Source organism: Astatotilapia calliptera, chromosome 2, assembly GCF_964374335.1.
Source record: "Astatotilapia calliptera chromosome 2, fAstCal68.1, whole genome shotgun sequence".
NCBI classification, from domain to species: domain Eukaryota; kingdom Metazoa; phylum Chordata; class Actinopteri; order Cichliformes; family Cichlidae; genus Astatotilapia; species Astatotilapia calliptera.
The window spans coordinates 21,177,191-21,201,770 of record NC_137423.1 but is presented as its reverse complement, the minus strand read 5'-3'; the positions used below and the strand labels follow the sequence as shown (position 1 = coordinate 21,201,770).

Here is a 24,580-nt window from a genome sequence, read left to right as displayed (position 1 = left end):
ACAGCAGTGACGGCACAGATGTCAATTCTTGAAGAAGTTCAGTTATTAATTTCCATCTAATTGCTATAATTATAAGTAAGATTTGTAAGTAATGTTTTACATTTTAGGGATTTAATTAGTTTTAAAACGATTTAGATGATTTCATTACTGATTGTAGAGGTATGTATAGTTTATAATTCAGTACAAACAACACAGTACCTGACACATGTAGACAATTAAGTTTTAGTAGAAGAAGAAAAGTATGGAATTGTTGTTCTTTTAAAACAATGAGTCATATTCAGTTAAGCTAAATTAAAGAAGGTATTAAAAACAGAGCGCTCACTGTGAAACAGATTGAGCCGGTCACGTGCCTACATTTCACAATCGACTTCACAGTTGGCTACAGCAAAATAAGAAACACGTTAATTTAATTTAATATATTCATTCTTGCAAAAGCGCAACAGCGACACTTTATAATTTCGTCCACATCTGCCTGCTCTTTCAGCCAGACCTCTCTCATCCACGATTCACACCGCTCTGTCTCAGTCTGCAGCCCGTCCAGTCCATCTGATCAGATTTCACCCATCTGGCCTCTCTGGCTCATGCTGTAGCCGTCTTTGTATCTAAATGTGTGTAACCTGTATGTTTTGGCAAACAGGGATTTACATTAATCTCTATGGCAGGGGTGGGAAACTCCAGTCCTCGAGGGCCGGTGTCCTGCAGGTTTTAGATCTCACCCTGGGTCAAAACACCTGAATCACATGATCAGTTTGTTACCAGGCCTCTGGAGAACTTCAGGACATGTTGAGGAGGTCATTTAGACATTTGAATCAGCTGTGTTGGATCGGGGATAGATCTAAAATCTGCAGGACACCGGCCCTCGAGGCCTGGAGTTGCCCACCGCTGCTCTATGGGGTCGAAATGATGGTGTCAACATTTTCAAACAGTCATAGTTCTTTTTCGTTTTTTTGGCCAACACCTCAAAGTTCACTATGTGATACATGAACCCATTTTAGGAGCAGTCATGAATTATGTCTGTGGGGTTACATAATGTGGTAGATTTGATAAGTTACCAGCAGGATCTAAATGCAGCGTCTAAATGTTCCAGGTTACCTCTCGGGGGATGATTTGACTCTTTTCACTTTGCTGAAAAATATCGTTTTGTTCAAGATTATCAAGAGTTTTGATACGTGAAAGCACGAGTGACAGCAATTTTAGGATAATCATAAACTCCTTGCACTTGTGCTGTGAAGATTGATATTTGAAAATTTTGAAAAATTAAATTTCTGTTATTAAACGCAGAGTATCCCATCTCGATGTGGACTCGATGGCACCCACACTCCTCAACTGCTTTGGATGCGGCCGTGACCCTTTGCTGTGGCCCATTCAGCACGAGAGCACATTGGGGTGAGTGTTTTCCTCCGATCGGGAACGAGCTGCTGCAGAAACATAAAGAACGTTGACTGTAGTGCAGAGAGAGAGCGAGGCAGGGATGTCGCAGACGGTCCATCAAAAGTCAGTTTAAGCAGCTTCTCGGGCTGACATCAATTTTTATAAATGTGCATTCCCGCGCTCCTTTTATCAAGCCACTGTGTTATATAAAGGCAGAATCTTTTCATCCAAAAAGGCATAAATGAATGCATTCTCTGAGAGCCGAATTGATTTGGTTGGTGTTAGCCTCGCAGTGATTACTGACTGGAGGTCTTAGTCTACCCTGCTTCTTATTTACCGCTACATTAGCGGCGAGGCGCCGCGTGCACCTCCACACGCGCCTCACGGAAACACCACAGCGGGCCTTCAAATCAGTGTGAAATTACATCAGCGCCATACTTTGAACTACATGTAAATGAAAGTTGTCACAGTGCTGTTGGAAATGTCACCTGTCACCTCCATGTTTACCTTCTTGCAGTCTTGCTTGCAGGGCCTCACAGACGCACTTGTGTATCCACTTGACTTGAACATTGTTTACCCGAACAAGAATGCAGACTGGAAGCAGCTGAATGTCACTAAGAGCGCCGTGACAGCTTGAGTGGTTTTTGAGGAGAGAAGACAATTCTTTCCTAAATACGATAGTGTTTTTGTTTAAGGATAGTGAGCCAGCGGGAAACTGCACATGCAGGGGAATTATTAAGGACGAAGGTTTTAAAGGTGCCTTCAAATGAAAAGTCAGTGCAATAAATTTTCCTGTTTAGTGTTATCAAAGAAGAATCTGTTGGTTTAAACAAATAAAAATAAACAGCTTTTATGATGGCTGTTTTGTCGCCATCTTGAGGCACCAAATTGCTTCGAAGACAACCGACTGAGCGCTCGCACACCTGCTCCACGTCTTTGAAGCAAGCAGTTCAAAGGAAATATGGCTGCGCGTTCACTGCACACAGTCACTTTGTCACTTTGGTTGTGCTGCTGTCTCCAGTCACTGTTTTTCTTTGTGTGACTGGAGCGTGAACCACCAGATGCTTGTGGTTTAAAATAGGGTGTTTAGCCCTGCAAAGGTGTCCCTGTGTATCACTTTACTGCGTTTATCGAGCTGTTTTTTGTGTAAATTTAACAAGTTTCAATCAAATTTTAGCGCAGCTAAGTGGGTGGCAAATGGGCTTGCAGCCATTACCTTCTTATTTCCCTCCTTATCTCCTGGGACAAGTCAAATCTGTCCCAGCAGAGTAGTCTCCCATTAAAGCTGCGTCCATACAGAAAGCCGTTTACTAGCACACAATCTCAAAAGTTCAGTCACAGCCAATCAGCTACGCAGCCACCAACCCTTCCCATCTCAACTTTCCCCTCCCGGCAGGCTCGACGCGGCGCCATTGCAGCAGTCTTTGGTATCATTTAGCTGCCTCTCCAGAGAGTCTGACGCAAACATTCGGGACTGCAGCAGGTGATGTGTCAGCATTTCTGAACGAGCACGTTGTGAGCTTACAGTATGCTTGTAATTGTGCAAACTGCTTCACAGCCTGTGAAAGTAGCCCAATGTGTAGAGCTATATTTAATATATACATATATGGACACAGGTGACAGTTTGAACGCAGGCTCCTCTGTCATAGTTTATTTCCATGTGAGACGGGACACCAGAGTAGCCCGCAGTCTTTATGCTTAGTAAAAATCTTTCTATGTATGTTTGAAAACCTGTCACGTCGCGTGAATCGTAACTTCGTAACTTGAACTCTGAGCGGTTTGTTATGTTATTGTTGGCTGTTATTTGGCTGCATGTTTATGTGATGAGGCTACAGCAGTAATGACTCAACGTAACAATATCTCAAAGCGGATCAATCCAAAGTGAAACCATGCAGCGCCTCGCTGTGAGCTGCTGACAACAACTAACAGCATGTGTGTGTGCGACCAGAGGTAGATTTAAGCCTACTGTAACTGTTAGGAACAGATCAATAGTGTTATCACTCTCTCTGTCTCTCTCTCCCTCTCTCTGCTTACTCTCGCTCTCTCTCTTTCTATCTCTCTCGATCTTTCGCTCGCTCACAAACACACGCGTGCGCGTCCGAGCGCACTTGGAGATAAAGCGCGCTGATCGATAACTCTATAGTGCTAACAGAACACTTCCAAAGCAGTTTAAAGGTTTATTGCACACACTCAACAACACAGCCATGACTCTAATATCGATGATTTCCAACACATTCATTACACCTGAACTCATTTGAAAACTGTTCCATGAAAAATCAGCTTTAAGGATCTCTTTCACTGGAAACACATTAAAGATTCTGCTGCTACACTGTAGCCAAAGTTTCGGTTCGTACACCAATCAAAAGGCACCAAAACGGACATCTTTCCCCCCCCTCGCTTGCTGGCATGAAACGAGCAGCGGGATTCTTCGAGTCTTTCATTTGCTTTTTGGTTCAGTCCTCTGATTTGCTGCTATTTTGCTGTTTAAGCTGCAGAACGCATCCAATAACTCATCTAACCAGAACAAATACAGCGATGATAAGGTGCTGTAATCAGTCAGTCATTGTCTTTCTCTATCCCCTCTTTCCTCTTTCTGCCCACCCTCCTTCCCTCCCTCCGCCGCCCCGCGCTTCACATCATCAGTCTCCCCTTTTTTCCTCTTGTGTCACCCCTCACCCCCACTCCCCCCTCTCGGTTCGTATTGAGTTTGCATTCTGCTTCCAATAAACTCTCGTCAGGATAAATATGAGAGGAGTGAAAAACAAAAAAAACAAAAAGAAAAAACTAAACAGAAAGCAGGCGATAACGGAGCATCCATGGATGTGTGGGAGAAAACAAAGTGAAAGAAACACTCATGGCCATGAATGTACTCTCTCTCTCTCGCTCTCTCTCAGCAGCCATAAGAAAGTGTCGAAAGTATATTTTAATTCCCTCCTTCTCTCCCCCTGCTTTCTCCTTCTCTGTGCCATATGCTCAAAGCTCCATCTTGGGCTCATTTGCAGCGCTGCACGCACACACACACACACACACACACACACACACACACACACACACACACACACACACACACCAGCTCTATCAAAGCAGAGGAACAGCTGGCTTGCTCGATATGGATGACTACTCGCCTGTCAACTACTAGTTTCACATAGCACGCACACACACACACATAGAGACACATGCACATCATCATCAAGTCCTGGTTCTGTTTGGAGAAGGCGAGCGAGCGAGAGATTCTGGTTTTGTCGGGACAATTAGCCAGTGTGAATATTCACCGAGATAATATTTAAGGAAATATTACAGGAGACTGGAATGTAATCAAAAATTGCAAACACGCACTCAGGCTCATGACATCAGAAGCAAAATGACAGTATGTGTCGCTGTTAACGGTCTCACACAGATGCTCATGAATAATTTTATGTGTCAAGTTAGGAGGGGTCTATTTTACTATACACTCTCCAGGACAAGTAGTGCTGCGGTATAGAGCCATTAGTGTGATAACTTATTTTACAGTTAGCATCAGTATTTGTCTAATACAGTGGTTCCCAAAGTATTTTTGCTGGGCCCCCCTTTATTTTACAAGAAAAATCCCCCCCCGCACACACACATCCTCCAACCACACACACCCATATTTTGCTCCATTGCGGTTTAGTTCACACCTCAAACATTTAGTAAACAATTAAGCAAATACAAGTAATCTGCAATAAATTACAGGTAGTAAGAAAATAAACTACTAACTCTTTTACGCTACGTCCGCACCTACACGGTTATTTTGAAAATGCAGCTGTTTCGTCCACACGTAAACGGCGTTTCGAATCACTGAAAACGGAGATTTTTAAAAACTCCTTTTTTGCGTTTATGTGTGGAGAGGAATACAGAGTTCGTCACGCAACGCCAAAGGTATGTGCCTTTTTCATGTCATGCTGTGCGCCACGTTATTGTTTACGTGAGATGAATTGCAGAATGGCAGATTGTCAGATTAACAGTATTTTGTCTCTATCTGCAGTATTTACAGGCTTACATATAAACACGCAGTTACTGTCCCTCTATTTACAAAGGCAGAGGCGTCACGGTGTAATTATTTTACACGTAGTTGTTTTTTTCCTGTGTAATAATGTTCAACATTGCTGTCAATACATTTTTCAAAAATGTCTCTCTGTGCAAAGTGGGTTTAAAAACATAAACAACTGTGGGATACTGTTTGTCTGTGATTTAGACAAATCATGGCAGGATCAGCCTGATGTTATTTGTATACCGCTGTAACTTTGCTGTATAAAGAGCTAATATCTCCAAAATGTCAGGAGTAGTTAGTCATTACAACAAGTGTTTGTGAACTAAAAATCAAGAATGTGGGATGCTGTTTGTCTGTGATTTGAAGAGCCCAGCGCTGCTCCTGACGAAGGGAAAACCAATTCTGCAGGGAGACCTACCTCGGCACTTGTGCAGGTGAAGCCAAAGGGAAGATTTGCTTCACCATATTTTCTAGTCTTTGGCTTGATTAAATGAAAACTTGTTAAACAGCATTGCATCCATGTGATTTACTAGTTTAAAATTTTTGTATGTTGCTACTAGAGATGGCACGATACCACTTTTTTATGTCCGATATCATAAATTTGGATATCTGCCGATACCGATATGAATCCGATATAATGTTTTTTAATCAACAAAACTGTTTTTTTAAATATCTTGCTGCATTTTGTATAAGTTCATACTCAAGTTTAAAACAACAACTACACTAAAGCTATTCTGTTATACCTGTATGCAAAAAAAATTATTTCATAGTTCAGCAATACTGATCAATCTAATAAACTTAAACCTACACCATCCTCCCTATTCTGGTATTTGAAAGAGTACTTAGCATAAATATTAAGCAACCTAACTAATAGGGTTCCAACTCCCAGCAACAACAAAAATAAATAAATAAAAAATAGGGAACCACCCCTCACGCTCCACCTCATGATGCTTAATCGACGTAATCAACCTTAATTTGATGCAGTGTGAAAAAAAATGCACAGAAATCAATTATTTTTCAAGAAATATTAAATAGATTCAACATCTTTCTTCAACAAAATTGCAGACTGCACAGATGGTACCTTCCCAAAGGAAAAAGTACTATAGCTTACTAGGGTATATATATTAGACTTAATAGTTACTATATACAGTAATTGACTTCTATTCATTTTACATCAGATTAAAACTTTGGGTGTCAGATAATTATTTATTAAAAGCTAGACATTTTAAATGAGAATAAGAAAGAAAAGTATGTCTTTGTGCCCCCTTTTCCCTGTTAATGCCCTATCGGCCCCCCTGGCTAAACTTTGCTAGATCCGCCCCTGCACAGTTACCAGCGTCAGCTACGTAGAAAAAGATCCTCGAGTAGAAAGTAATATTAAATAAATTCTAACAACAGCTTATCAAGCTTAAACGTGTTGCTGTTGTTCAGCCGATGGTTTCCTCTTTCTGGTGCAAAGTGGGCCAAAAACAAACCAGAGAGACGGATTCGCGACAGAAAAGCCGATCAGCTGATCAGTAAGCAGTTTCATGATTGAAGTAGCAGCCAGAAGAGGCAGTCGCTCCATATATCGCTTGTTAAGCTTAACGCAGGAATGCTTTACAAACATTCAGAGATGGACTTACACACTTGCTTTACTTCTCTCGGGATAACTTTGTCGGAGATGAAATGCCAGGTTGCTAGCGAAGCTCCAAATGCTATCCAGACCACCACAGGTCCCGCATGCCACAGCCGCTCTATCACGTGATGCACACTGCTCCGACGTGCTAACGTTCTGAGGCGAGTTACGGCGTGTTGCAAGTTTTGTGAGGTGCTTTCGTGATATTTAATGGATCGGATTACATTTTTTATTTTTCTCCGATATCCGATCCAGTAATTTAGGTCAGTATCGGACCGATACCGATACGTAATATCGGATCGGTCCATCTCTAGTTGCTACAAAGTTCAGCATAAACAGGATATGGTCTGCTGGCTTCAGTCGCCGTGACAGTGATTATACAAAGGTGGTTATTAAAGTTGTACATTTTCCAGAAATACAGGGCAAATTTCAAAGATTAAAGATGAAAATTTCTGAGGAAAAAAAGTGACAATTTTATGAGAAAAATATTAGCAAACTTACTGATTTCAAATTTACAAGATTAAAATTGTAAATTTGCATTAAAAAATTGACACATTTAAAAAGAAAATGTATTAGGTTAAAGTGATCATTTCAAAAGAAAAAGGTTTGATTAAAACGGCAAATGTAAGACAGAAACTGTGGACATTTATGGCTTAAAGTGGGAAATTTACGAGATTCAATTGTAAGTCAAGAAAAATGAGTTATTGAGTTCAAAAATAGGAATTTCTTTCCATTTTAACCTTGAAAAGTGAAACAATATGACACTGACTGCAAAAAACTATGTTTCCATTCTTTGGCATGAATCTGTCATTCAGACACGTATTTATTTATTTTCTCTGCCTTCTGTGGCCCTAATGCTGCTGTATAGTCACCATGTTGCTGTGAATCACTGTTGTTCAATTAATCTTGTTGTCATTAAGACAACATAACGTTTGACTGTAATTTTAACACCATTATTAGAGCATCAGTGATACGTTTAAGGTTGTGCTGTAGTGACTAAGACCTTTCACCTGTTTTATTTGAGGTGCAGTTAAACGGCAAGAAATTTGAAACTGGTAAGGAGGCTAACATAATTTTATATGACGTTAATATGTAGCAATATTTAGGTGTCCTAAGCGTTTATTTTATACAGCAGTTAAACTCCTTCAACTTGCTTAAAGACCACACGGGGAAACAGTTGCTATACGATCCTACATTTCACATGGATCCTCTTCAGGGAGGAAATTAGGAATACTGACACTTTTTTCCACAAAACTGGTTTTTGTGTTGGTTTGTTATCTTGAACATAACCTGCTCCGGAAGTAAAAAGTAGAATTGGGCTGAAAGATCTATTGCTTTATCACCTATTCAGGTTGTAAATCGTGTTTTTAAAAAGTAACTAAGTAATTAATTACTTTTGAAAATAAGTAATCAGTAAAGTAACGGGATTACTTTTTTGGGGAAGTAATTAGTTACTGATTACTTTTTTCAAGTAACTTGACCAACACTGGTGAGGACTGAACCAACTTAACATGGGTTAAACCTCAAGTAACCTAGCCCCAAATGCTACAGATTTGCAGAATATGTACACAATTACATTTCCTAGTTCTATGTAAAGTGAACTGATGGCTTATATACTATGATCAGGAATAATTTATAGGACTGAAATTTTATTTTCTGTTTTAGACTAATTCCGTGAAGACCATTTATTTCACATTGGTTTAATATAGATATGGAAAACACGTTCCAGTAATTCTTCGCTTACCTCTCCTGTGTGGTTGAGACTCAGCTTGGGCAGTTTACTCTTCGCATTTCCAGAGTTTCCTCCATAAGCCTGACTGCTGTTAAATCCCTCTGTGGCCACTAGAGGGGGTTTAAGTTGGGGAGAGTCACTAGGCGCCTGGTCTTGGCCATCCATTGGTCGAACATACGCCGTAGGCTTCTGCTGTACAGCTATCGGCTTCCCTGATAGGTTACCAGGTGGGAATGTAGGCGTGGTCAATCCAGATGTGGGCGTGGTTAGACCTGGAGTGGGTGTTGTCAGAACTGATGTGGAAGCCAACGGGGAGGACGATGTACAGAGGTGGGAGCCTGTCTCACTTTCAAATGGGGAGGATTTAAAATATCCACCATTTTCTGCATTAGTGGAAGACTTAAAGTGGCCACCATCCATGGCAGTAGATCGAAAGTTGCCACCATCTGTAAAAAAAAAAAAAAGAACACAACAATCAAAAGTCAAGACTAACCAAAGAAACACCTGTTATAACACAGCGTTGCTTAACTTTCTGCTGGCAAAACTTAATGAAGGTTGAAATGCTGAACCTCTCCCAGATGGATGTAACCAATCACAATCAAAGCAAATGATGTGTTCAACGTGCTTCTGAAATCAAATGCAAGATGTGGTTATCATAGAATGCAGATGTCAATTTTCATGAATTCCCCAAAAAGGTGACCGAGTGTGTTTGTTGCTGAAATTATTCATTCAAATTATTCATCTGTGCTCATGGCTCAAGCAAATAACAAAGAAACAGATAAAGAGACTTTTTACCAGATGACACCTGGAATTAAGGACTTTCTGAGAGGTAGGTGAGGTGTGATCCCACTTTCCTATTTAAGCCAAAGATGAAGCTAAACCTAGGATTGTATTAGCTGAGGTTAGCATAAAGGTTGTAGTGGGGGCGAGACAACTAGGCTGAATTTGAACAAAGTGTTTTAACAATTCTCAGCACTACTTTTACCAAATAATACAAACCCATTGGCCTGCTGGGCCTAAGTTAACGAACCATTTAAAAAAAATAAACTCTAATATTAGCTCGTTCATCTTATTAGCCTACCTATTAGCCATTTTTGCATGTAAAATCACAGCTTGAAACAAATGTAAATAAGCTAAAAAAGAGACTAAAGAATCAAGTAAATGTTGCCATTTGCATGTACGTGATGGCACCAATACTCCTAAACTACTTTGGATGCAATGTGAAGCGGCCGTGACCCTTTGCAGCTGCCCATTCAGCACAAGCGCATATTAAGGTGAGTGTTTTCCTCCGAACGGGAACGAGCTGCTACAGAAACATAAATATGTTAAATAAATACGTTGACTATAGTGCAGAGAGAGCGAGGCAGGGATTTCGCAGACGGTCCATCAAAAGTCAGTTTAAGCAGCTGACATCAATTTTTATAAATGTGCATTCCTGCGCTCCTTTTATCAACTAACTTTGACTTGTGTATAATTTGCACTAACTGAGCATCTAGCATTATAGCAGGTGGATACTTATCACCATCACTGCCAGAAACCCTGCTACGCATGATATCATGTAGACATGCTAGCCTGTCTACATGATATTTTTCTTAGAGTACAGATGTGAAAGTTAAACAACCAAACGTCTTCTTTTACAGATTTTTTTTCTTGCCGACTTACCGGCGAGTGGGTGGGTTTTGGCTGGGTGGGATGAGTGCCTTCTAGAAGAAGAGGAAGAGGAAGATGATGAGGAAGAAGAAGGGCTTGAATCTTCTTTTAGACCAAGTTCATCTTTGAGTGAGCTGAACAGCTCGTCATGTCTTTGCTGCTCATCCAACAAAGACATTTTCCCTCTGCTGGTGGTAGCTCCTGCTGTCACCTGCCCCTGCCCATTCTGTCCTAACCCCACAACAAGGCCTGTCCCCTGGGTGCTCTGTCCGTGGCCTCCCCTTGACCAGTCCATGGAGCTCCGGGACTTTTTGGAGTTCTGATGTGGGATTGCTGTTGATGAGGATGTGGTTGAAGGGGGTGGTTGCATTGAAGCTGTAGAGGAAGAGGGTGTATTCCCTGTCTTCTTGTCCCCACCTGTCTCTGCTCCTCCTCCTCCACCTCCTCCTCCTCCACCTGCTCCTCCTCTCAGGGCTTCGTTAAAAAGCTGGGATGGCTCTATGGCGGGTCTCTCTGTCGCTGACGTGGTCGGGGCTTGCTGCAGGTTGCTGTTCGCTGTTGTTCCTTTGGGGATTCCCACCAAGTGGCTCTGGTTGGAATGGCTGGTTAACAGGTCTTTCATTTCTTCATACGAGCCCAGCGTGTTTTGGACACGATTGGCCAATGCATCACCTTTATTAGTCTGAGAGGAGAGAAGGAAGACAAAAAAGACAAGGGGGAAGGGAGATACAGAAGAGTATTAATTAAGCCTTCCATTCTTCCTTTTTTACAGGTTTGATGAAAAGCCCTCTTTACTCATCTGGAAAAGAACAGTGAGAGATAGATAGGGTGACCACTGACCAGACATCAGGATGAGATGATTAATTAAATACATGCCACCCATAAGAGGGTCCAGTCCAGGCTGGAGTAGTAAAATTAATGGGGCAGGAATCATTATTAGCCTGACCCCAGATTCTCAGGCATTAATGGCTTGGAGGACAGTGCACGTTTTACTGATATATGAAGGTAAAGCTCTTTAGCTTCTACCTGGTAACATGGAGATGTTCCTCAGAATAGCTCAGCAGTACCTTTGGTTTCAGTCATTGACAGATTCTTTAATGATCAAACTGCACGATTTGATCATCTGGCATTTTAAAAAGGACACGGGTAATCAGCAGCGGTTTCAGCGCTTCTATTTTAGGAACCGGATTCTTGCAAAACGTCAGGAAAGAGGAGCAGGGAAAAAGTGAAGGCCAGTAGATTTTTATCCTATCCATTGACATTTCCTTTTTCTACCAGAGTTACAAATTGTGTAGCAAATATTAATCATGAATCAAGTCTGAATTATGCAAGATCTCCAGCCTATAATTTACGTGTGACATTTCATCATGAGCTGCAGATGAATGATGAACAATGGAAACACTGAATGAGATCAATGTCGAGTGTGGCCCTGTAATTTTATTGTACAACAGTGTTGAGGTTTGCTCAACAAATTTTCTCAGGTAGTTGACAGCCTGCACTCGTCTAATCAGCCCTGTGCTAACATTAAAAGGTAGTGTCAAATAAATGTGAGGTTGAAAACAACCTTATTCTAATTTTTGAGCCAAGGTGAAACTGCTTTTTTGAAGAGCTTAATGAATTTGTAAATAATGAATATGTAAGGTGAAGGTCATAGTACCAGTATTGGAGTGCAAAACAAATATATAATTATGTATGTATATATATATATATATATATATATATATATATATATATATATATATATATATATATATATATATATATATATAAAATCCGTGTGAGGTTTCCTTATATCCTTTATTCTCCTCAGTAATGTCAGACTCTTGGCTACATGTTGTGTGGTTTTGTTTTTCCAATGCTAACAGCTTCAGTCAATAACCACATAATACTGTAATAACATGCAATGATCCATGGAGAGGTCTTATTGCTGAAGAGGGAATTGTAAGTGCTTGTGCGCATGCGTGCGCAAGTGTGTGTGCCACTTCACAACATTACAAATTAGTATAACACCACCCCAGTATTTGCTCTAATAGAGGGCCGTGTAAGTACCATTTGATAATAATTGCTATACTGTGGTGCCCCCCTTTTTCTAATCATCACTGGTTTGACAATAGTTTATGAAGCAGGCAGAGCCAACTTTCTCCTTTTTTATTCTGACCAGTTACACAAAAATCAGGCTAAACTATTACTAACTAAAATCACCAACAACAAGAACAGGAAAAGTAAAAACCCAGCGAGGTCCATAATTATCTGGACAATGACATTTTTTGTAAAATCAAACTGTACATATATGATTGAAATGCAGACTGTTTGGGTTTGACAAAAGTATTGCATGGGCTGTTTAGGAATTATAGATATTTTTATACTTTTTTGAGAAGCTCAAAAGTGGCTTAAAAATCCGATCATCCAACAAACTCTAAGAGGAGCCAAATCACGCTGGGCTTCTGGAAAATGAAGAAGGTCAGCATCATCAAAAGGCACTAAGGACCACAGAAGATAACTTTACCAAATATATCCAGGAACAGCCTCAAAGAGGTAGGTTTATCACTGTCAAAGGCAACAATGTAGACACACCGTCATAAATGGAAAGACAGACAGTTTACAACAAGGTGCAAACTGTTGGTGCAACACTCAAGACCAGATTATACTTTTGTGAAAAATACATTTAAAGCAATTTCTGAAAAATAGTCTTTGGAAAGATGAAACTGATGCTAACTTGTAGCTTAATGATGGGACAAAAAAAGTATGGAGAAGGAAAGGAACGCTCCACATCATGTGTCAAACACAGTGGAGACCACGTTTTGTCATGGGCATGTATGTCTGCCAGAGCTATACTCTGCTCAGATTCAGCCAAATGTCCTGATTGGACAGCTTGGATCAGAAGTAATTATATGTGCTGTACTGGCAGTTCACCAAAATACCAACAATGTGTAGCCCAGTGGGGATGGTGCTCCGTGGGTAGGTAAAATGCTCATTCGTTGAAAAGCTATTGGCAGAAAAGGAAAAAGAAAAAACGTGACTTCCATCTTTCCAGATAACACAGGCTCTAAGCGAGCACATTTAAGCATCTTTAAAGTCTAAGCTAACCAGCAACAAGAGTAGCTCATTTATGGTGGTTGCACATATTTTAACACTGTCCCCTGGTGTCACACATGGTACACTCCTACAGCTCTACACAGGACCAATGAATAACCAGCACCCAACCATCTTTACTGAACATCTCTGGTTACACTAATATAGAGGTTAATAGAACTGATTCTTATGATTGTGTGTGTCACAAAAAACGTCAACTCGAACCTATGCGAGTGGAAGGACCATTCATCTCTTCGTCACTTCACTGTATCCTTCAGTTTTAGACTCTAACAAAGCAGGAAAACCATGGAAATACCGAAATTAAACAGGGCAAAGAATCAAGCCTTATTTACAAAAGATTAACGCAAAAAAGGACAGAATTGCATTCAAATAATCTGAACAGATGTAATTTCTGTGTGCGCACACTCACACACTGGCACGCAAACACTACACACCGTGAAGTTAGCTGTGAATAAATTAGCCCATCTCTTCTCCATCTCGGGCTCATGAATAAAAGATCTGGTGGCTGAAGAGGAACAGAAAACACATTTACAGAGAGGCAAAATGGAAAACAGAGGAGAAGGAGAGGATGAATACCTATGTGCGTATGAATGTGTGTGTGTGTGTGTATGAATAGATCATCCCAAATAGCTGCTAACGGCATAACACTCTTTAACAGGATTAGAAGAGGGATTAGCTAATAGCTGACAGAGAGAATGAATACTGGAGAGAGGGAGAGAGAAAAGACAGAGGCAGAGTGATGGACAAACGGGAGATACGCAGGTACAGAGAGAAAACAGAGACTGGTGGTGGACAAAAAAAAAGCAAAAATGAAGGCGAGTGGAGCCTGGAATTACTAAAGTTCTACAAATTGTATACATGATGATCATAAAGTGATGATACTGATCTATAGGCTGCAGTTCAGCACATTCACACAGATGAAGTGCAGCAAGGTTGCGCTGGTTAAGCCAGTATGAAGTAAAGCCAGCATTGAAAAAATGAAATGTTTGTGTGTTAAATAAATCAGAAGAAAAAAGTAGCAAACTGTGGGAAAGCCATTTTCAACTTCAGCAGAGAGACGCAGACCTAAGACACACATGCTTAACATAACATCAGGGAAAATAGAAACAGGAGATGGGACACGGGCATAACTAAGAAACAAATACAGAGGACATGACGGGCTGGGGAGAACACACATGACAGATGGGGAAGACATGGAATGAGACACAAGGGGAATTTAATAAACAATGAGCTATAACAGGGGAACCTAGGCAATATAGAATAACCTCAAGGCTAACTCAATGAACTTAAGCCTAAATAATACAAAATAATATTAAAATACAAGAAAACTCAAATGACCCTGGACCATGAGAAATATTTATAGAAAAACAATATTTATAAGAACTTTAATACTTAAAAATTGAATTTTAAGAGTTTTTCTATGCTCGAGCATGAAGATGAAGGTTGGTCACTAGCAGACCTTACAGGCTGAATTTGCTTAGGTAGCCTAACCTGATTTGTTAATCAACAGTATCCTTTGCTCGCATTGGTCATCTCTTTAGCTTGAAATTGAGAAAAGTTTAACTCACAACCCACCCGCTCCGTCACCTATTGTCAGTTGCAGTTTCATTGACTTTCTGTGGTCTCTGATTGATGCTTGTCGCTTACAGTGTGAATGCCCGTTTAGGAGTGAAAGAACGTCTCATTCATATCTATGTCAGCTACCATGCAGTGAATGTGCTGTGCCTCAGCCACTCACTGAACAGAGTGCCAACAATGACACTGTTCTGGAGAGGGCCACAGGCAGAAGCTGCATATTTAGCTTAAAGCTACAGATAAAAAAAGAAAGAAAGAAAAGCTACAGACACCAAGACATCTTGGAAAAGAGTCAAATCCAGGGATATCTGTGCAGTATTTTGCACTGAAAATTCAAAGCCATATTCTTGTGGGACCTTTAAAGTGAAGAACTATATATAGCTGATGAAATGTATGGTATCCGGTCATTAAGTGATGACGTGAGGAATCCTACTTCCGGGCCAAAAGTAGTCTGCGTTTAATATGGCCTTTGTGTTGTTAACATGTTTAATGTTTTGTATTTTCTTCTATTTAATCTCAAAAAGCTCCTAAAACAGTCAGTGATCACTGCTGACCTCCCTCGGCTTTTATTACCGCTAATCATTTATTTAAGCTGTTTTTAAAACCTTAGGATGTAACTACAGCCCAGCCCATGCAGCAGTATATGAATGCCTAACCTCGTATTGTGGATGGATTATCTCAGTTGTTCTCCTGGCTGAAGTTTGGTCCTTTTACAGCATCCTGCCATGCGATTACATTTGTTCCTGACCACCGAGAACACTCACGTTAACTTTTATCGAGTGGAAAAAAAGTTAGCTTGTTTATATTATGCTAACATAGCTGTGTCGCTAGCGGTCACGTAGCACATCATTATATACCAGCTAGCCCAACTTCAGTAACGCTACAAACGTCACTGCTGTTTAGTTTTCTGTCTTCATTTATGTTGGAAGTGATAACAGAGCTGTACGTTTTAATTTGTTTCCAAAACCCCGCAGTCAGGACATGCTATATTGTATTTAGATAGAAGCTAGCGAGCTAACTTCCTGCTAACTTCTAACTTCGTTAAATGTCATAAATTCCGTTTTCATGGATGCCTGGATGTTAAACTCAATTGTTACACCTGGTAGAGCAGAACGCTGATCATTTTATTAAAGATGAAAGACTTTAGACAGTTTTTCAACTCTCAGTAATGCCATAGTGATCGTTTGATATATGGACCTGCAGCGGAGTTTAGGCCCAGACACGGCTAGTGACGTCAGACTGAACCACCGGATTACTGTTCTGACTTACACTCTTCTTCTACAGTTTAAATCTACCAAATCTAAAACAAAAACATTTCAGATTAAACAGGCTTCCTTTTAACAGGCCGCAAAATTAAAAGTACCTGCAAAAATACAAGCAGGAAGCAGAGCAAGCAAATGTACTGATTAAATTAATCAAATCACGACACTTTTAACTACTTATTGCAGACAGCAAGGCGGTGTCTAAAATTTCCGCCTTCCTTCCCACAGACCAGCCCGCACTGATCTTTGTACTCTCCCCACACATGAATCTTGACCTCACCTCAGCACCATTAATTAGCTGGAAACAATTAGTTGGAGTGTGAAGACAGTTAAGATTGGATTCATTATCAGAACAACCTCTCATTTGCTTTGCACTGGCCCCGAACCGCGAGCGGCGTCTTAGTGAGAAGACCTTGTGTCCTCTGAGTTCAGACGCAGCAGCGCTTAAACACGTTCTGTCAGGATTCAAAGCCAGTCTGTCCCAAGGTCGATACACTTCGCAGCATAACCAAGTGTTGAAGTGCTTGGTGGTAGCAAATGAGAGTTAACAAACCAAAATCAATTTTATACACAGGGGCATTCGAGTGGCCGTGGACTTCATGCGTGGCTGCTTCACTTTCTGCTAAAAAAACCCCCAAAAATCTCTGAAGCGCCTCAGAAGATCAAGACCTTAAACACAAGGGCATTAAACTTCATTCCACTGGAGAAGAGCGTGGTTATACTAAAAATGAATGGTACAAAACATCTTTGGATAATTGCTGATTAGCTGTATCAATTCCTTTCAACTGATTGTTTCATATGACGCTAAATCACAGAGCAGTGCTGCTGCTGTAGAGGGGAGTCGCCCGTCCTCATGATTAAGATGTCGTAAATTCACTCCATGCCCAAATGAATTTCTGGTGTCCAGTACATCCACTTCTCCTTCCATGGAGATCAATCAAAAACTTAACAGCGAAGTATTAAAACTGTCTCCGGAACAGCAATGAGGGAGCACTCGGCGCAAAGTCTCAGCTCAGCCACAGCCAGTGTTAATGTTTTCTCACATTTTTTTCACACTTTAGAATAAGTGACAGGCAGAGCTGGAGCTCACACGTGCCTAGCTACTGCAGGAGCCATGCTAATGTCTCATTTAGCAACACCTGTACAGAGAACGCTACAAAATCACGCAAAACACAACGGGAATAGGAAGAACGAAAACAGAAATAGGAAAAAACAGATTTCCAAAAGCACAAGTGTTTCTGGGGAGACAATAACGCGACGGACCAGTTGCAGGAACCAATATGCTAAGAATTACGCTGGGAGACACGTGGAATAAGTGGAGGATCTATGAGTTTTGTGAGGAAAGAGAGGTAAGTGTGTTAGCCTAACTATTAGCCTAAATCTGTCATCAGTATTATATGAATCATGAGATTAAAACACACTTACCTGGCAGGTTTTGGTTCCTGCAACTGGTCCGTCGGGTTATTGTCTCCCCAGAAACACTTGTGCTTTTGCAAATCAGTTTTTTCCTATTTCTGTTTTCCCTATTTCCGTTGTGCTTTGTTTGCTTTTCCAGCATTTTTCTTATTCCTGGTGTTTTCTTAAGTTGCAGTCTGTTTGGCCTCTCAGGGCCACCGTATCTTTCCTTCCTGCTGCTGTCAGACTTCACAACAACGACTTTGCAGCTGACCAAACACACACAAGTGCACTTATCGTTTTCTGACAACATTGCATTTTATTATGTTGTATATAGTATTTTATTCTATTCCTTTGTTTACAGTATCTGATACTTATTATTTTATTCTATTCCAGGGTTTTTTCTTAATTTTTGCTACTGTAACGTTGCACTCTCCACTTTCTGCTGTAACAAAACAAATTTCACATGTGTGGGACTAATAAAGGTTATCTTATCTTTAAATACACTTCCTATGGAAAAGTGTTACTTGCATAAAACCCCCTGAAATTTCTCTCATTTAACATGAAAAACTGTGTTTAACAACAGAAATGACCTTAAATACAGACACTGTTTTCTGTGTTTCTCTGTGACCAGACTTCCCAACACCCTGTCACCCAACAACACAGAGAAAAATTCAACAGTCAACCAAGCTGTTGAGCTTTGTGTGTGATTCTAAAATGGTTAAAATAACATCCCAAAAAGCATAAATGAGTAATTATCTGCTTGTTAACCATCAGTTAACCTTACTTTATAGGGTTCTCCAAACAAGTTGAATCCAGTAGAGAACAAGTCCTCATCCTGTTGGACCTCCTGGTTCCTCCTCTCCCACTCTCTCCTCTTCAGAGCGCTGCGCTCTGACTCCAGATGACTGGAAAGGCACAAAGAGAAAAGCTAGTTAGCATCCCCCCTCTGAGGCGACACATGGCCTGCCACAGTGGTTTTTAATGAGTATTGCTTACAAGTAGTATTTGGAGCTGCAAAGAGCATTGGCTGAAATTCTTTGTTTTGAACAGACTAGCGGGGAAGCTGGTAAAGGAAAATAGCAGGCTAAGTCATGTGATTATATCGTGTGAAAATGACTCAAGTTCCAGATAAACAAGGAGGAAAATAAAAAACCTAAACCCTGACATGAGTCTTGAGGCAAGAGTAAAAATGTAACATTCAGAATTGTAAGAAAAAGGTTTTCAAAACAGTTTCCCACGTCGACATGGGAAACGCAGTTTATGATTTACCTAACTATGAACACGTAGCAGTTGTGGATGAAATGTTTGTACTGGCAGTTTTAAAACTGAGGAGTGTGTTCGTTGCCTCTTTGAGCAGCTCACGGGGTTTAAATTGTTATTTTTACTTAACTTCTGAATGAATTCCAGGAGTCTTTGGGTCGCTTTGCAAACTCTAAAATCTAACAAACCTGACTCACCTGCACCGTTTGGTTCAAAAGGAAAACATCTGATCAGCCAAGGTTATATACAGTGGGGCAAAAAAGTATTTAGTCAGCCACCGATTGTGCAAGTTCCCCCACTTAAAATGATGACAGAGGTCAGTAATTTGCACCAGAGGTACACTTCAACTGTGAGAGACAGAATGTGAAAAAAAAAATCCATGAATTCACATGGTAGGATTTGTAAAGAATTTATTCGTATATCAGGGTGGAAAATAAGTATTTGGTCAATAACAAAAATACAACTCAATACTTTGTAACATAACCTTTGTTGGCAATAACAGAGGTCAAACGTTTACTATAGGTCTTTACCAGGTTTGCACACACAGTAGCTGGTATTTTGGCCCATTCCTCCATGCAGATCTTCTCGAGAGCAGTGATGTTTTGGGGCTGTCGCCGAGCAACACGGACTTTCAACTCCCGCCACAGATTTTCTATGGGGTTGAGGTCTGGAGACTGGCTAGGCCACTCCAGGACTTTCAAATGCTTCTTACGGAGCCACTCCTTTGTTGCCCGGGCGGTGTGTTTTGGATCATTGTCATATTGGAAGACCCAGCCTCGTTTCATCTTCAAAGTTCTCACTGATGGAAGGAGGTTTTGGCTCAAAATCTCACGATACATGGCCCCATTCATTCTGTCCTTAACACGGATCAGTCGTCCTGTCCCCTTGGCAGAAAAACAGCCCCATAGCATGATGTTTCCACCCCCATGCTTCACAGTAGGTATGGTGTTCTTGGGATGCAACTCAGTATTCTTCTTCCTCCAAACACGACGAGTTGAGTTTATACCAAAAAGTTCTACTTTGGTTTCATCTGTGTCACGAATCGCCGTGCGGCAGGCAGGAGTAGGACCCAAAACGCAGGACTCACAGGCACGAGGGAATGAACTCAAAACTCAGCTTTATTCGCTGGCAGAACAAATATACAAACTAAACTAAACTGGGAAACCACAAACTAGAGAGACACAGGGAGATCCACACACGGCATGAGGGACGACGTCACGCTGAACAGAGGGAGACGCAGACAGAAATACACAGAGGGTTAACGAGGGAAGTGGGAACACACGGGGAACACAGGTGACACTGATAATCATAACGAGACAGGGCGGGGTGAACTGAACATGACATGTACGGGCGTGAGAGTCACAAAGTAAACAGGAAGTGCACAGAGGTTCAGACAGGAGGAGAGAGAGCACGGGGAAAACACAGACATAACGGGCTGGGGAAACATGGAATAAAACATAAGGAGAGACGAGGGCTCACAGATACACAGAGGGGCACACAGGGGGAAGAGAGAGCACGGGGAAAACACAGACATAATGGGCAGGGGAAACATGGAATAAAACATAAGGAGAGACGAGGGCTCACAGATACACAGAGGGGCACACAGGGGGTAAAAGCCATGAAGGGAAAACACTTAGGGAACAACACAACAGGGCAACTCAGAAAACATGGCCTAAGCAAGGAACAAAATACAAACATACAAGAAAACTAAGAACACTGGGCCAACATGGCCCAGGACCATGACAGTACCCCCCCCCCTCAAGGGCTGGCTCCAGACAGCCCAAACACAGAAAAACAAAACCAAACAGAAAACAACCCAGGGCGGGCGGCGGGGGCCCAGGACGGAGGGCCCGGAACAGAAAACAAAAGAAGAGCACAGCAAACACCGGAGCCCAAGAAAATAACCCAAACACAGAGCAGTTCAGGGGGCCGGCCGTGCGCAAGGCAACGGCGGAGACGTGGAAACAGTTCAGGAGGCCGGCCGTGCGCAAGGCAACGGCGGCGACGTGGAAACAGTTCAGGAGGCCGGCCGTGCGCAAGGCAACGGCGGCCACCCAGGAGAAGAGGGTCCGGGGGCCGGCCGTGCGGAAGGCGACGGCGGCCACTCAGGCGAAGGCGGTCCGGGGGCCGGCCGTGCGGAAGGCGACGGCGGCCACTCAGGCGATGACGGTGCAGTTCAGGGGGCCGACCGCGCGGAAGGCAGCGGCGGCGGCGAAGGAGACGACTGAGCAGTTCAGGGGGCCGACCGCGCGGAAGGCAGCGGCGGCCCTCTAGTCTCAGGCGTGCTGGCCATGGCCTGGTGGGCACAGGACCAGACGATGCTGGACCAGACGAAGCAGCTGATGAGGATGCCGGACCAGACGAAGCAGCTGATGAGGATGCCGGACCAGACGAAGCAGCTGATGAGGATGCCGGACCAGACGAGGACGAAGACTCGGAGGCCGGACCAGACGAGGACGAAGACTCGGAGGCCGGACCAGACGAGGACGAAGACTCGGAGGCTGAGGCCGGACCAGGCGTAGCAGCTGCAGAGGCTGAGGCCGGCCCAGGCGTAGCAGCTGCAGAGGCTGAGGCTGGCCCAGGCGTCGACGAGGCGGTCGCAGGTGGCGGCTGGACAGGCTCCTCGGGCCCTCCAGCTGATGCGGCGTGAGGCTGAACGGGCCCCTCGGACCCTCCAGCGGAGACAGGAGGCTGAACGGGCCCCTCGGACCCTCCAGCGGAGACAGGAGGCTGAACGGGCCCCTCGGACCCTCCAGCGGAGACAGGAGGCTGAACGGGCCCCTCGGACCCTCCAGCGGAGACAGGAGGCTGAACGGGCCCCTCGGACCCTCCAGCGGAGACAGGAGGCTGAACGGGCCCCTCGGACCCTCCAGCTGACGAGGCGTGAGGCTGGACGGGCCCCTCGGACCCTCCAGCGGAGACAGGAGGCTGAACGGGCCCCTCGGACCCTCCAGCTGACGAGGCGTGAGGCTGAACGGGCCCCTCGGACCCTCCAGCGGAGACAGGAGGCTGAACGGGCCCCTCGGACCCTCCAGCGGAGACAGGAGGCTGAACGGGCCCCTCGGACCCTCCAGCGGACGTGGCTTGAGGCCGGATGGGCTCCTCGGGCCCTCCAGCCAGAAGAGACGGCTGAAGCAGAAAGCAGTCCGAGGCGGAGAGAAAGCTCACGCCATTCCTAGCAGGCTGCTTCCCAGCCTGTACAGCTGACGTGGAAGGAAGCTGAACGGGCTCCTCGGGCCCTCCAGCAGACGTGGCATGGTGCTGGACGGGCTCCTCGGGCCCTCCAGCAGACAAGGCATGGTGCTGGACGGGCTCCTCGGGCCCCCCAGCAAGAACAGTTTCAGAACCAGCAGGCCCGGGGACCTCTGGAAAACGCAGAGCAGGACTAGCAGGCGCACGGGCCTCTGGCAGGGACAGAGCAGGACCAGCAGGCGCACGGGCCTCTGGCAGCGTTGATGCTGACTGGGGCTGAGCAACACATAGGTTAGGCTCAGGAGGCAACAGTTGGGTGCAGTCCTCGGCTGACTCCTTAGCCCCCAGGGGTCCAGAGTCAACTGCGGGTTGAAACTCGGACTCTGGGGAGGCCCTGGAGGTAGTAAATGTCTCTAATCGGGCCAGCTTTCGAGGGACGAAAACAGTCCTGTTGAGCATGTTTTCCTGCTTGATACGAGTGAGAAAAGTTGGCTGCTCAGCAGGAGACTGGGTTGAGAAAGACTGAAGTGACCGTTGTGGTGAGAATGAAACTAGTGAAGGAGCAGATGATTGAGCTGCAGGTAACGGAGTAGCTAACTGGGCAGCTGACTGAGCTGAGGGCAGCTGAACAGCGAGCTGGGCTGCTGAATGGGCTAACGGTTGAGGAGGAGTTTGTAGTGAGCGTGATGCAGGGGGTGGTATAGGCTCCCCTAAGCCTCTAGGGCTCGGTTTAACTAGCTGAACGAGTTCAGAAGAAACAGTTCTGCTTAGGCTTCTCTGCTCTAAGAGAACAGGGCAGAAACAGCCCGTTAAGTCCCCCTCCCCATTCTTGGGTTGCGAACCCACAGCGTCATTCATAGATTCAGCAGTACATGTCAAAACTGAATTCAAACTGTCCGGGGTTAACTCTGTATCGACAGAAGAGTTCTTAGCAGGCTCCAACAGAGGGTGCACAATCAGAGTTTTGCCCATGCATTCTGATTCTTCAGCGGAAAAAGCATCAACATAATTAGTCAGGGAGTCTTTTCTTTCTACTGGGCCGGGGTGAATGTCCATGGAAAAAACCGCCTTCACCTCACTACTCATTGCCTGCTGTTCTGACGAGTGATTGGGCTCCGGTTGTAGTGAGGAACGACGGCGGTGGCGCCGCTTCCTCCTGGCGGCAGGGGCTGAGGCGACAGGAGAAACTGGTGACGATGGAGAAGAGACGTCCTCGTCCTGCGACCACATCGCCGCCAAGCAGGAGGCAGGTGAATTAAGCCCTGAGCGGCAAGAAGTGGAGCTCTGTGGCCGCGGTGCAGAAACGCCTTTCCCCTGTTGCAATTGCTGCTGTACGGCGGCCGACTCCGCGGAGAGCTCCTTGTGTTGCGGCCGATGCCGATGCGGCGGCTTCGGCGAAGAATACTGGGCGCGGACAAAGGCTGCAAGCTCCCGAGCCTGTAGCACCTCCTGGGCTTCATGCAGCTGGTCCATGAAGCCCATAAATCCCTTTAGTGTGCGCAAATGAGGATTCCCCTCCAGGATCGCTCCTATAGCGTTAATCCCAACTGCCATGGTCTTAGCGTCCTTAGTGAGGGAAACCCGCTCGATCAGGCGGTGGATGCGGGAGAGGTCACGTTCCCGGGATGAATCCGCTGGGTCCATGTTGTGGTGACGTCGTACTGTCATGAATCGCCGTGCGGCAGGCAGGAGTAGGACCCAAAACGCAGGACTCACAGGCACGAGGGAATGAACTCAAAACTCAGCTTTATTCGCTGGCAGAACAAATATACAAACTAAACTAAACTGGGAAACCACAAACTAGAGAGACACAGGGAGATCCACACACGGCATGAGGGACGACGTCACGCTGAACAGAGGGAGACGCAGACAGAAATACACAGAGGGTTAACGAGGGAAGTGGGAACACACGGGGAACACAGGTGACACTGATAATCATAACGAGACAGGGCGGGGTGAACTGAACATGACATGTACGGGCGTGAGAGTCACAAAGTAAACAGGAAGTGCACAGAGGTTCAGACAGGAGGAGAGAGAGCACGGGGAAAACACAGACATAACGGGCTGGGGAAACATGGAATAAAACATAAGGAGAGACGAGGGCTCACAGATACACAGAGGGGCACACAGGGGGAAGAGAGAGCACGGGGAAAACACAGACATAATGGGCAGGGGAAACATGGAATAAAACATAAGGAGAGACGAGGGCTCACAGATACACAGAGGGGCACACAGGGGGTAAAAGCCATGAAGGGAAAACACTTAGGGAACAACACAACAGGGCAACTCAGAAAACATGGCCTAAGCAAGGAACAAAATACAAACATACAAGAAAACTAAGAACACTGGGCCAACATGGCCCAGGACCATGACAATCTGACCACATGACATTCTCCCAATCCTCTGCTGTATCATCCATG

At 44.0% G+C, this 24,580-nt stretch overlaps 1 protein-coding gene across 1 annotated transcript in view; it reads right to left on the bottom strand.

Annotated features, from left to right (window-relative positions):
- Positions 1 to 23,804, bottom strand: part of aff2 (AF4/FMR2 family, member 2) — a 149,027-nt gene extending 125,223 nt beyond the window's left edge. Inside the window, exons 1-4 of the mRNA XM_080308784.1 lie at positions 22,432 to 23,804; positions 18,493 to 18,613; positions 10,393 to 11,062; positions 8,743 to 9,176 (exon numbers count right to left, since the gene is read on the bottom strand). Coding sequence (XP_080164910.1) covers positions 8,743 to 9,176; positions 10,393 to 11,062; positions 18,493 to 18,613; positions 22,432 to 23,804 — 2,598 coding nt within the window. The remainder of the gene's footprint in view (positions 1 to 8,742; positions 9,177 to 10,392; positions 11,063 to 18,492; positions 18,614 to 22,431) is intronic.
- Positions 23,805 to 24,580: the final 776 nt, after the last annotated feature.